At 34.4% G+C, this 14649-nt stretch overlaps 3 protein-coding genes across 7 annotated transcripts in view; 1 reads left to right on the forward strand and 2 right to left on the reverse strand.

The window, feature by feature from the left end:
- The window catches only part of kuz (zinc-dependent metalloprotease kuz), a 274041-nt gene that overhangs the window by 228023 nt on the left and 31369 nt on the right, over positions 1 to 14649 (forward strand). The gene's annotated exons all lie outside the window — the stretch shown is intronic.
- The window catches only part of DIP-kappa (Dpr-interacting protein kappa), a 200391-nt gene that overhangs the window by 10986 nt on the left and 174756 nt on the right, over positions 1 to 14649 (reverse strand). The window lies entirely within an intron of this gene.
- Positions 12665 to 14418, reverse strand: LOC149091932 (uncharacterized). Its single transcript, XM_089258136.1, has 3 exons — positions 14118 to 14418; positions 12895 to 14057; positions 12665 to 12835 (listed from the first exon to the last, which is right to left on the reverse strand). The coding sequence occupies exons 1-3, from the start codon at positions 14211 to 14213 to the stop codon at positions 12715 to 12717; spliced, it is 1380 nt and encodes a 459-aa protein (XP_089114262.1). The 5' UTR covers positions 14214 to 14418; the 3' UTR covers positions 12665 to 12714.

Here is a 14649-nt window from a genome sequence, read left to right on the forward strand (position 1 = left end):
AGAGTTTTTGGGTCGTATAAACAGCGTTATGTAGCTTACATTTTTCTCGCACAGCTTTGTGAGCTGAAGTTTGGCAACAGTGGCTTAATAGCCATCAACAAATGTGCATTAAAGTGCTAACGAGTTGAGTGTGGCTGAATCGAAAGAGTTTTGGGTGCTTTGCATATTTAATAGAATGAAAAGATAAAGTAGAGCATAAATCTTATCCTAAAATATGCATTATGATAACAATTGAAGCTTTAAAAGGAATTTTATTAAAGATTAAACACAACATAAATCTTGTACAAATATATATATATACATATATATGTACATGTGCATATGATATATCGTAACAATTAAGGCTTTAAAAGGTATTTTATTATTAATGCCGTAATGGCTTAAATAACATATATATAGACAATTTTATTAATACCTGATTACGTTGTTCTATAGATATAGATATTGCTTGGGGGAAACGTAATGAAGTTTCTAGCAGAATAGTATATTGTTATTATATCCCAAGTGAAGCTTGGTAGCATTACACGATTGTGCTTAAATTTGGTATTTCGATTTTAAAAGCTTTTGAAATATGGATATGATATATAAGCTGATAATATATTGGCTAAGGTTTACTAGTATTAAAAGCCAATAAAAAGTTTGGTATTAGCGCATATATAATTTATAATTTTTACGACAATTGAAAGTAACTATTCCTTTTATAGAAGCTACTGAAATGTGACAACAACAGGCTGTTGATTTTCATTTGATTGTCGAACTGTTAGAGTTATTTAATTCGAATTGAGTGACATAAGTCAAATTGATTTGTGGCAACAGTGCAGTGATTCTCAATTGGCATCAGGCTGTAATCAGCTCAACAGAAATTGGGCAACAGCGCAAGAGCTTTATACTTGACAGACCTAGACGCAATAGAATTGTATTTACATTTAAGCAGTCTGAGCTGTAATGAAATGTGACAACAGCGCATTCATCTTTCATTTACAGCACATTCTTAATGCATTGCTTCAAATTTGAAAAAAAGCTCGAATTTTTCACCTTATTTTGAGCATCCCAAAACTTTGAGCTGAAATGCGACAACAGCGCATGAATCCTTGAATGTTGCGCTGCTACCTGTACCTATATAAACATGGGCATGCAAAGAAATACATGGTACATATGTATGCCGTTTTAAATATGTAATAGGAAGTTTGGCAACAGTGCTGCATACAATTTTCTACCTTCGAACAATGCAAAAGGGGAAAAGAAATTCCTGCACAAACATTGCTGCAATTCGCCTCATGCCATCGCAATGCAGGCTGACAGCAGAACTGTGGCACATCTGAGTCCCAGTCGCAGTTCGCCGTCACAACAATGACAATGGCAATGAAACTAGCTGCCACATATGTCTGTTCATTGTGCATGCAACAATATTTCTGTAGTTTGTTGTGTAAGCCAAGCAACAATAAAACAGCAAAAAAAAAAAACAGGTAGTTGTTGTTGCTGCAACAAAAGTGCTGCCGGCAATGGAAAAATAAAATACAAATACATATATACAAAAATAGCAACAACAACAAGCCTAATGCATAACTAAACATTTGTAGCATGCGGGGGAATACCCGTAATGTTCGCGAGGGAATTGTGGCAAAAATTTGTTGCATGCCATTTCATAGAGAGACAGACAGACAGATGGAACAACAACAATAGACAATTTGTGTCGCGTATTTTGTTGTATGAGTGTGTCTAATTTTGGGGGCGTGCCATGTGGGCGTGAGTGGGCGTGAGTGTGTGTGTGCATTTGAGTGTAATCATTTTAATGAGCTTACACAAAAGCCACTTACATTTTAGCTGGCTTCCAAATAGTTTGTTCGTTGTTGCATTTGATTGATGCACTTTACACCGATTCCAACTGATTGTTTAGCTCACTTTTATATGTCTCTATCACAATCTCTCTCTCTCTCTCTCTCTCTCTCTCTCTCTCTCTCTCTCTCTCTCTCTGTTGCATTTAATTAGATTCATTTAACTGCTATTGTTGCTTCTATTAGCATATTTTGTGTGTTTAGGTTTAGACACGAGCGTCGAGTGTTATGTCAAAATGTTGGCATAAATCAGCCCAATTAAAAGTCTTGTCATTTCAATTGATATATTGAATTAATAATAATAACTGGCCTGCGGGGCAAATTTTATGTGGGTGTCAGAGGTCGTATACATAGGCAAGTCAAGTGTGGCAAAATTGTCAGCTGAAGTGCAATAACATATAATGATGGTTATTAGAATGGAAATTAAATTAAATAATTAAGGCAACTTATGCCTTTTGAATTATAATGCTAATACCTCTAAAATATATTAAATGTATATTTTAAAAGTTTAATATGTATATTAAGTTCATGATTGAAGGAAATGGAAATGGTAATTACTGGTAACTGTGAAGTTTGACAACAGCGCCTGGAAGTATATTTTATTTCATAGAATAGAATGCAAAAACTATTTTATTTCTTTATATTTCATTTAGTGAAATTTTAATGGAAATTTAATAAAGAAAAATTATTCAACAAATTTGATCGCTAATGAAGTGTAGAAATATTATTTAAAAAAATTAAATAATACTTTGTGAATTGACTTCCAAAACTAATTAATTCTAGCGAATGCAATTCAAATTGGTTTACTGAAACAAAGGTATAAATTGTGGAAATTGTGCGCTGACAAAACTTCTAATTAGTTGGGATTTATTTAGTTTCGCCAGGCGAATAGAAATCAAACAATAAATAATTTCGCCAAATAAACTTGCATTGTCTGCACTTTGTAACTTTTTTAGTACTTTTAAGGGGTTTCACTTTAAAGGTTTCTAATTTATTACCCAAAATAAAAAAACTTTTGGTTACCAAGCGAAAAAAAGTTTAGTTAAGTAAACCGGAGTGCGTAAAAAGTTCATGGAACTTGGAACCAAAGAGCAGGACATAAAGTTCGATTAGTGCAAAGTGCGCTGTTGCCATGCTTCACTTGTTGACACCAACACCAACACACACATACACACACACATACACACGCACGTACACACACACACATACTGACAGAAAGCACAACTTTTTGTGCCCCCAACAGCTCCACGAGAGAAGTCAACAGTAACTCACCCAGTTTTTAGTGCCTTTTATGGCTTAATTGCTGCCCAGCCATTCAGCCAGCGTCTTAAACTGTCCAACTTTATTAGCTACTCTCGCCAGGCACGCACACAACAAAGTATGAAGAAGCCGAAAGAAGAAGAGGGGAAAAAATCAGCTACGGTGGCTGCAGTTGCAACTGATCGGTGCATAGTTACCCTGTTCAAGGAAATCTGAGGAGACATCATTAGACATGAGAATAAAGAATCATATAATTGTTCTCAGATAGGATAGCAATATAATGTAATATAAAATATGTTATTTAAAGCTCAAATATGCAAATATAACCAAATATTCATTTGACTCTTAATTTAAATTGATTCGAAATAAATAAGATATCTTCCAGACTTGATTCAAGTCTTAATTCATGTACGTATTTTGTTTTAGTCAATTATATGTATATAGGTTGGTATATGAAACGATGATTACTACATAACTGGACATCGACCAAAGTTGGAGTCAATATTTAAAAAAAAAAATGTTAAGCAGGCTCAATTTTAATGTAAAACAAATTGCATGCTGAGTTATGTCACCTGTTCAAACCACAAGCTATGTACTTAAAAAAAATATTCAATTAAATCTTTACTGAAGTCCTTGTAAAATATTCGATTAATACCCAATTGTTGCTATGGAATAAACAGCTATCAATATTGCTGCTGCTGTTTATTCCACGAATATGAACGAAAAACCAATTAAATTGAACTGAATAATATGCTTGAAAAATTCAATTCATACATATATGTATTCATCGTATTAATTTACAAAGTGGACATTCACATGGATTTATGCAAAGAAATATTGAACAAATATGATAAAAAAAATTAATTTAAAATGAACTATAATTGAAAAATATGCTCAAAAATATAAAAGTCTATATATGCTGATATGACTTGATGAATTAAAAAAAAAAAAAAATTTATCGAAAGGAAATCGATTTAATATCTATATATATATACCGATATTTATTGGCATTGCTTTATCGATTTCGATTTCTATGGTGATACTCGTTTAAGTGTATATATATATAGATTTTTGGTGTCTAAGAATATGCTTTAAAATATGTTTTGAGAAAAATGTTAAGTTATCGATAATTATTTATTAATGTAAAAAAAATATCGGTTATTTTTTTTGGCTATACTCTATAGTTGTCTTTCTCTGTACTTCGCTGACGCTTAACACTTTTTTTTTCAATATTATATATTTCGATATCGATTATCAGGCAGTTTGCTCCTAAGTTCTTCGAACTAATAAGGGAAAAACTTTTCGCTTCCAGCCTGTCTATGTACGAACGTAAATAGCTTCATTAATTGACACAGGGTATGGTAAGGAAAGAAAACATTGTCGAGGTATTTACGCTTGCAAAGCTTATCAAATATGTAGTGCACTACTCTTGGCACCCTTTCGACCAGCCATTCGCTACCCCATTTAATGCCATTTAGCAGCATATTAAGCTTTGTGCTAGAAATGAGCAGTTGCTGTGACAGCAGGCAGCGAGAAAGAGAGGGTGAGAGTGGAAGTGAGAGAGAAGGAAAGTATACAGAATGGGGCATAGGGCTTGTGGCGCCACTTGCGCCCCTACTTTGATTACATTGTTGGGCCATGTGAATGGGTCTCAGAGTGTGCGTGTGTGTATGCGTGTGTGTGTGCGTGTGTGTGTGCGTGCGCGTGTGTTAAAATCAACCAAGCGAAGACACGCATGTTGCAGGACTCTTGGGCTTGACACACTGCCAGTCAGTTGGCAAGTAGCGAAGCGTACACAAGACGTTCCCACCACACAGCAGGGGTTAATACACACAGACGGGCACACACAAAGCCACACACACTCACTCACTTCACACACTGACTCCATTAACCGACTGCAGCAGCAGTCTCTGTTCTTGCCACTTGAATGCTGCATGGAAATCACAATTTATACACATTGTTGTAATATAATTTTTGCACAGCCAAACAGAATGCAACTCAAGTGGCAGGCATTCCATTCGTCCCTCGCTCTCTCTCTCACTCTTTGTTTCCCCCTATCTCAGTTTTTCATTGTGCGGCGCCTGCAGTGGCCCTAGTTTTACGACTCGAAGTGCATTGGCCGTGGCAGCTTTATGCAGTTGCCTGCAACTGCCATTAATGCAATGCGGCTCATTTTATTTATGACACTTTGTTTTATTGCACTTCTTTGGAGCGTTATGCATTTATATACACACACAAACACACATATATATATAGTAATATATATAGTATGTATGTATATGTATCCACATCGAGTATGGTTGCAGTCCACTTGTTGTGGAACGATTGCCGTATAAATGTCAACAACCGCTTAGCTATGCGACATTTCCTATTCCTGTTGCGTTAGTTAAAGGAAATTAAAATTTAATTCGTTTTTTCACTGCGATCAATATTTTGTAATTAACTTCAGTATTTCATATTTACTGAGTAAATATTTAATATGGCAAAACATATAAGTTGTTTTAAAAATAAAAATATAATTTTTTTAATTCAAATATAAATAAGAACGTACATAAATACTTTTTATAAGTATTTACAAGTATTTTTTAACAAAAGAATATGTACATATTTAGTTTGAAAATATCTTGCAAAAAACACTATTAAATTATGCAGTTTGGGAAAATTGAAAATTCATGGAAAAATATAAACTGTAAAATAAAGCACATACTGTTTGAACTTTCAAATTTTTAAAGAATAAAAAAAATATAAAAACATTTGATTTAGATCACTTAAGGTCTTTTAACTGTGTTTTTAAATTTTATAGATTTTTTTAAAAGCTTATGTAGATCAATTTATCAAATAATAATCAACATACAAAATAAATATATAAAAATATAATTTTTCGTTCAAAGTAAAAATAGCAAAAAATAAAAAGTAATTAGGAAGCGTATGGGTATACTCTAGAACTGAATAAGCAGCATATTAATTTATTTATTTATTTTTTTTTTTTTTTAGCGTATTCGTTGATTGCTTTTTTTTTTTTTTGTTTTACAATTATTTTTCAATGGGATTTTCCAATATTCTGTACTAAATAAGAATAGACCATTAAATATTTATATTTTAATATTTTTCTCTAGCGTGAATTATTTATTCCATTAATTTCCACATACAATAATAATCGTCACGTTGTCTTTCCTGAACCGAATTTCGTCGTCTCTCTAAATTTGAACATGCTAAAAACCTTAATTAAATTCTGTAAAATACTTGACGCGTAAATTTGATTTGTGGAGCCATTGTAAAGTAAATGCGCTTAACAGAATTTCCGCTGGCTGCCATTTGCAAGCATGTTGTTAATCTAAAAGTGTTTTCATTTTTCTTATTTTTTTCTCTTTTTCTTCTTCTTTTTTTGTCGCTAAATCGCCTGACAAACTGCACCCGCCGAGCTGTATTCAGCTCTTAGTCCACATTGTGGCCGTCTGCCTCTTGTTGCCCTTCTCCTGCCCTCCCCTCCTAGAGTAGAACTGCCAACTGTTTCTCTCTCTCCCTCCCTCTCTCTCTCTCTCGCTCTCTGCTGTAAATGCCTTGTGGCCAAGTCTCACTTTTAATTCTACTGCAAAAATGCTGACCACCACATGCCCGCTGGCAGCAAGTGCTAAAAGTGTGGGCGACGCAGAGCGAGAAAGGGAGAGAGAAAGAGAGAATGGAGAATGTGTATGGGAGAGGAGCGAGGTTGCTACTGGTGCGAGTTGAATGACCAGCGTTAACTTAATAGAAGTTGACACATGTCGCCACGCATGCAAAATGTATTCATCCAACCGCAGAGCAGAGCGCGACGTTGACCGCTGCAGACACACACACACACACACACACACACACGCCCACACACACACACATACTCACTTGCTATATATAGAGAGAGAGTGTGCTCTTGTAGAGGGTTATTGTTGCTGTTCAACGCACTTGATTTCAATTGTGTGCGTGCTTCATGTCTGCCAATTAACGTGGCCATTGGCAGCAAGCCAGCCTGATTTCAATTCATATTAATAACACACAAACACACACACACACATACACAAATGCACATGCTTATATGAAAAAGTAGACACTGTATTTCCGGCCGTTGCTTGTCAATTTGGACTCTTATATATTCATTTTTTTATATTTGTATTTTTGCTCTCATTTCGCTGTTCCAACCCTCAACTCGGCTTTGAACTTTCCGGTGAAACGTAGCATGAAATTTGTTTGTTTACAAACTGTTTGTATTGCATTTCTTGCTGCTGTTGTTGTTATTGTTATTGCTCTTGCTGCTCTCGCTGTTGTTTGTTGTAGTTGTTGCTGTTGTTGCTGTTATCAAATGCCGGAAATTATTGTACGCTATGGCATCAGCATCGTTGTCCTCTCATCGAAAAACAACATCGCGTCAACTTGTGTGTAAATCCTGTTTATATACATATACATACATACATACATATACATATATGTATATGTATGTAAGCGCTGCCCTGACTTTTTGCTGAACGCTGATTTCATGCATCGTTGACTAATATCGAAAGCACTGTGCAGCAGCAGTTCCGAACGGCAAATATGCTGATTGCCAAACAACATGGCCAGCAAACAGGAAAAACAATAACAGTAAAACCGACGTTAACAGCAAGCAGGATCTCCCTGTCTGCCAAATGTCACACGGCTTAGCCTCATCTTGTTTTTATTTTTCTTTCTTTCATTTATTTATTATCATTGTGCTCGCCCTGCTCACGGATAATGATAATTGTAGCTGGTTGAGCTTAAAAATATCATGTGTAGAGACAGCTTTATCTATAAATCAGAGCAATGCAAAGAGACTGGAATATTGGTAATGGAATAGCGGCAAAATTGTTCAAGGTTTTTCATCAATTTTTCTGAAACTTGAAAAAAAAAAAAGAAAATACTTTTAAATTAATAAACTATATAATACAACTGGAATAAAATGCATATGTATATACATAACTCTTCAATCTTTGTTATTAGCGATATCTGAAAAAATTGTCTGTTTGAAATGAATTTATAAAATAGGGAATTTTAGTTGTACCTTTTAACTTAATTACAATGAAACCTGGATATATACATACGTACAACATACGTATATACTGTGCCACGCCTTCTTCTTGCTATCGATAAACTCATTGCCAACCCAAATGCTCCAAATATATGTCATTAAAAGATATGTCAGTAAAAAGATAACAACTTCATGCAACAATTCATTTGCCACATTATGAATGTGTTTGACAAAAACAAGAAGCATAATTAATGAGATGGGCCATCAACTGAAATTTGAAATGCAGTTTTCATAATTACACTGCAACGGTCAACAAAATCAAAGGGCACAGCAATTACAACTGACAAATTACAGAGGAAAACACACAAAAAACTACATAAATATAATTAAATTTACAACAATTATAAAAACACAAGCAATTCGAATTATCTGGATAGAGTTGTATAGCTTGTTTTATCTTTTTTTTTTGTGGTATATATTTTTATGGTTTTTCTGTAGAATGATTGCATTTATTGTGCAAAATGTGATAAACCTTAAAGCATTTGGCCCGAGTTACCAACACTATGCAAAATTGCGGTTAATTGAATTCAGTGAACAGCATTTGCAGCTCGTGTTGTTCTCGTTGTCGGTGTTGTCATTGTTGGGGTTGTTGTTATTGTTGCTGCTTGTCCAGCGGCTACATGGCTGGGCATTAATTGAAGTTTTGCCCTCTCTAATGGGGTTGACCGAGCCGAACCGAACCGAACAAAATCGCGCATGACTAATTTTTCATGTAGCTTTTCAAAGCGGTTGAAACTAAAAAAAGAGCAAAAGCCCTACCAAAAAAAGATGTTTATACCCTACCTGTGGGTTACCCTACCTGTGGGTTACCCTACCTGTGGGTTTTTCGTAAATTATGTGGCCGGTATTAAATAGGAATATATTTAAGTAAATACAGTTATCGTTTATATGTAATATATATGTATGTATTCTTGATTAAATTAAAGCAGCGACTGCTTCCTGAACTTCTTGCAAAAGGTAACCAACTTATTTTATTTATTGGAGATCAATTCACATAAAATTAAAACTTTTTTCGGAGTGACTTATAAAACATAGCAAAATATCTTTTAACAAATTTTTCTACGAATTTTCCTAATAAAAATTTAATCTTTTTTAATGTACATCAAAACAATCCACTGAATTCTGAGCTTAACATAATTTGGTTTGTTAGTTATGATTTATTAATAAACATTTTAATTGTAATTTTTTTTTATTTACAAATTTATTTCTTTATATACATATATATTTGTTTGATTTACTTTAAAAAGCAATGTTTTTATTTTCCCTTTAATGTTTTTAATTACTTACATATCACTGAAACTATTTATTTTATTTTATTTTGTATTAAACAAATTCTTTGTTTCATTTTTTAAAATAATTCCTTCATATTATTTAAATATTTATACATATGTAACTATTTCGTATTTCAACGCAGTTTCAATTCGTTGTAAGCGTAGCCCATATTGAGATCGCTAACGAGCAACATAGTTGGTCTGGTCTGTACACTATTTGCCGTTACACAAGCTGCATTCGTGTGTGTTTTGTTCTATGCTTCAGTTTTAATTGACAGCCGTACAGCTGATAATAAAATGCTGATATGAGTGTGTGTCAGATGCCAAATTGACAATTCCTTTCGTCATGCCCGCACGGTTTTCATGTTCATTGTCAGCTGCAAAACTTTTATAGCTGCTGTTGCATGTGCATGTGTCGCATGTTGCATGACGTGTGGCAGCAACAGCAGCTGCTCTCTGGGCCCTCTATTTCGCTCTGTCAAACAGACAACATCAATAAAACTCCGTAATGGAGAAGTGCATCAAATGACATTTCTCTATCTTCATTGGCATTCAAAGGCTGTACAAAATGGCCAGAAAGATAATAAACAGATACAATGTTGCGTTAAAGGGTTAGTCTGCTGCTGTTTGTCAATACAAGTGAGAATATTCAGCTGAACAAAATTATAATTTAAATATATAGAAAAACTAATTAGTAAACTAATTACATTTTATTCAAATTTTGAGGCATTCTTAATTTACATTTTAATGTAAAAAGTAGACAAAACCTGGCTTATATATAAATAAATATTTTCAGCATTGATTTACAGCAAATGCTGCATAATTTCACCTTAAATAAGTGAGAATATACCTAGTAAAAGAAAAAAAGAAAATGTGATTGGTATTATTTTTAAACCTTATATGCACGGAGTATCTCTATAGATATGAATGAATCTTCAGCACATACCTATTGAAAATATAGTGAATATGTAATTTTTGTTTCCAATTCTTGGGTGTTCTAGATTTCTCAGACTACCCTTACTGGCGAAACAATTTGTATACATAACCTCAACTTGTGTAATCCCCACACAACAATTTTGTGCATAGCTGCACATTTATTTTGTGATACACAGGCACAAATAGTTGTTGTGCTGTTGATTTTTGTATGCCAATTGCCTCTGCTGCTAATCCCCATTGAATGCTCGTAGCGCCCCAAAAAACTATGCAACAGAATGGAAAGAAAAGCCGAGCCAAAAATAAATATGCGCTCTGTGCTCGATTTTGGGCCAAAAACTGCATTTAAAATGTATATTCGAATCGGTGCCTGAGCCTGAAATCCATTTGGCCAAACGTTGCCTGCTTATGCATGCGACTTGCAGTTGCAATTTTGCACTGGGCCGCTGTCAACGGCAGTGCAAAATTGCGAAATGCATTGCAGCTGCAACAATGCGGCAAAGGCAATGGCAACGGCAAAGGCAAAGGCCTTGAATATTAACTGCATACCAATGTGCCATAACTTTTGCGTCAGCCCGGCATCACCAAAAAGAAGGGAAAACTTTCACCAACGTGGAGAGGCATATGTACAGCACACCCAAGTCCCGTGTGGAGTGTTCCATTTAACCCACAGTCCACATGCCAAAGTGAGTGAGACACAGAGAGAGACAGAGACAGAGACAGAGACAGAGAGAGGAAGATAGCTGTACGGCAGCATCAACTCCCGACACTCGCTCAATAATCAATTCCATGCTGTTGCTTTTCGGTTCCATCCTGTTGCCGTTGACTCCTTCGCACCGAGAATGCTGCCGTTGTGTATTGTCGCTCTGGCTCTGCTTGGTTGTCGTCTCTTGATACCCTGCATCAATTGGCTCAAATGGAAAAATTGATGACTTACGTTCTGTACAAGTAAATGTTGCAAGGGAATTCTATAGTGCAATAAAATACCTATATTATATGCGGATCGGCGAATTCTATTGACATCTTTAGGATTGTCCTTAAGTTTTTATGCCAGAAAGTATGAACAATTTTTTTTTTTTTTTTCAAAAGGATTATTTATTGTTTTTTATTTACTTTCATTTTAATATCTGTATGGTCTCTTTTAATATAAATTTATTTTATATATAAATATTGAATTCATGTAACAATTTTATTTTTATTTATTTTGTATTCAAAATTCTTTTAAATTATTTGTGTCTTTTAAGCATAATAATTTGAGTTTAGTTTCCTGTAAATGTAAAAATCCATAACTTGTACATACGTATATATTAATAAATTAATTTGTTTATTTCTATTATCATATAAAGATAATTTACAGCATATCTTTTAGTCGGTCACTTGTACTTTCAACATATTCCCGCTTGTTTTGTGTTACACTTGGCTTAGTTTTATACCCCTTTGTTGTCATCGTCGTCGGTGTTGTCGTCGCCACCGTCGCCACCGTCGCCATCGGCCACCTCTGTCGCCGTGTGGCGTGAAAATTCAAATTAGATTTTAAAATTTAATAAATGTTTGTGCAAATTAAAACGTGGCAAAGCCATCAGTTGCCCCAACGCCTCAGCTGCGCTCAACTCAATTGTACTGCGATCTAGACAGCGTGAAAAAAAACACACACACACACAACAATAATCCGAGTCACTTTTAATGGTTTTTTCTGTCTAGTCGCCACACAGACACACACACACAGACACACCTTTGAAATTGGCATTGTCCTCTCTACTTCCATTTGCACATAACTTTTTGGCCCTTAAATTATATTTCTATGTATTTTATATGAGTACAAAAATCAGTTTTATAACTTTGGGAGAAAAACAACAATTGAATATACATACAATATAAAAAAAAAAAAAAGTTTTTTCAATTTATGTTTATGTTCAAGCCGTATATATGTATTATCTCAAAGCTGAACATTTTATATATCACAGATCAAAGTATGAATTATTATATTCAATGCAATATAGTTGAAAAGAAATGGATTACACATTTTTTTGTGGATTTTAATATGACGAAACGAACAGCAAAGCACGGATTAAAGTTTAATTAAATACGAAAAAATATACATATATAGATTTTTTTTATTAATTTAAAAACATTTTGGTATGAATGAATACAATAATTCTCTATTCATAAAAAAAGAAAACCGCTGGCATATATATTTTAATCTTTAAACATTTTCAAAATTAAGCTATCAATATTTATTGCAGCTAAAAAACTATGAAAAAATATATAATTTATAAATAAAATCGATCAAATATGAAATTAATATAACCGAATAAAAATATATATTTTATACATTTACATTTTAACGCCGCTTGGGTCTTATCATCATCTGAACAAATCGCAATGGATTTTTGTGCCAAGCAAACCAATTGATGCCATATTGATTAGTTCTCTTAGAATTGAAATATATTCCATTTAAATTACTGTAAACAAGATGCAACAAATAAATATATATTAATTCATATATTCAAATATTACTCACCAATAATAACATTTGCGAAACCACCAGCCCGAACCGAAATCCTGTGCACAATTAATTTCCGCCTGATCATTGTCGCGATCAGGTGTGGAGAATTTCATATATTTTTGCACTGAGAGCGCATCACCTGCCGTCCCATTGTATTCGCCCAGGACATGCAAGCTAAAGTCATCGGCTTCGTTGCCTATTTTGAAATTATCGTAGTAGGCATAACGAATTTGATTATCGAAGTCTTGAAGATGTATTAAGAGTTCATGGCGGCGTGACGAGGTTATCAAATGTATCTTCTGCAAGCCCATAAAAAATTCACCTCTTAAATCACCAAAACCGATTCTATAATCGTTCCAATTGCGAAAAAAGTTCACCGAGCCATCGCGACGACGTAATAGGACAGTCCAGCCGGAGCCGACCAGGTGCGAGTCACAGAACACAGGAAAGGGCTCGGCTCCGGGCAGTATGATAACATGTATATCTGTAGATTTTCCCAGACAGCTCGTCGCATGACAAGTCTTGATTTGTTTATCGTATATAAATAGCTTGCGAACCAATTGTTTTATCTTCAGGTCGTCTTTGGCAATTTTGTTTCTCTGTTCCACAACAATTTGTTCGTTGAGTTTCACATTGGCCTCTAGTTCAGTTATGCGACGATCCTTTAATTCCAGTTTAATCAATTCACCCTCTGAGACGGCATTATGTCTATTGATCAAGGCCTTATTCGTCTCAATGAGATCATCCTTAATCCGGCTGCTGTTATTACAGGACACGTTCAACTCCTTGAGCTGCGTGAATTGTACTTCCTTATTCCGAACCGTTTCCTCACAGATGCCAATACGATTCTGTAGACTGGTCAATTGTGTCTCCAAATTCTTAACACTCTCCTCCTGTGCATCGGCTTTCCTTTGATGTTCATTTAGCTGTGAGGTCTTTCGGTTCAATTGATCTCGCAATAGGTTCTCTTTGATGGCCGTAGCATTCTCACAGACTCCCAGCTTTATTTTAAGCGTATTTACCTGTTGCTCAGTCACCTTTAACAGCCCATCTAGCTCCCTTATTTTGTCCTGTAATTCCGAGAAATGATGTTGCTTTGTTTGCTGCAATATCGGCTTGACGATATTCAAGCAATATGTATTGCATTCTCCCTCCAAATCCTTGAACAAGGTCAGAGACTGAAACGTAATTGAAAATTTATTTCTTTGTTCCGGTGCATGAAAAATTATGTTACTCACCGGCTGTGATTTGCCATTCGTATCGAAGGTTCCAAAGCGTTGAATATTAAAGGTGAATAACAATAAAATTGTCCACAGATTTGCATAAGTCTGCATTATCTTTAAAGGAAATTTTTTTTATATATAAACAATAAATTTTTCTTATATTAAGTAAATTCTTTATACAGCTCTTTAAGCTTTGGCAATCGCATTTAAACTAATGCATTAACTAAGTGAAGCAATTCCAATAGCTTTTGCATTGATTTATTGGAAGTCAACGCCATATTGTGTACGGTACACAAATAACTGTAACAACAGCTGTCTAATGTCTATAACTTCCAGTTTATTAGCAATATTTGTGCAATTGCTAATATCTGGAAATTGTGCAAATACACAGACAGCTGTGACTTTTATGCGATAAGAGTGTATATAAGTACGTTATATATAAAGAAGCTGGTGTAACAATAAAAATATTACATATATATTAATATATGTTGCAGAAAAATGATTTCATTCTTGATGTAAATAAAAAACTTATTATTAATATGACATA

Source organism: Drosophila navojoa, chromosome 3, assembly GCF_054131105.1.
Source record: "Drosophila navojoa isolate 15081-1374.11 chromosome 3, UAZ_NAV_1.0, whole genome shotgun sequence".
In the NCBI taxonomy this organism is placed as follows: Eukaryota; Metazoa; Arthropoda; class Insecta; order Diptera; family Drosophilidae; genus Drosophila; species Drosophila navojoa.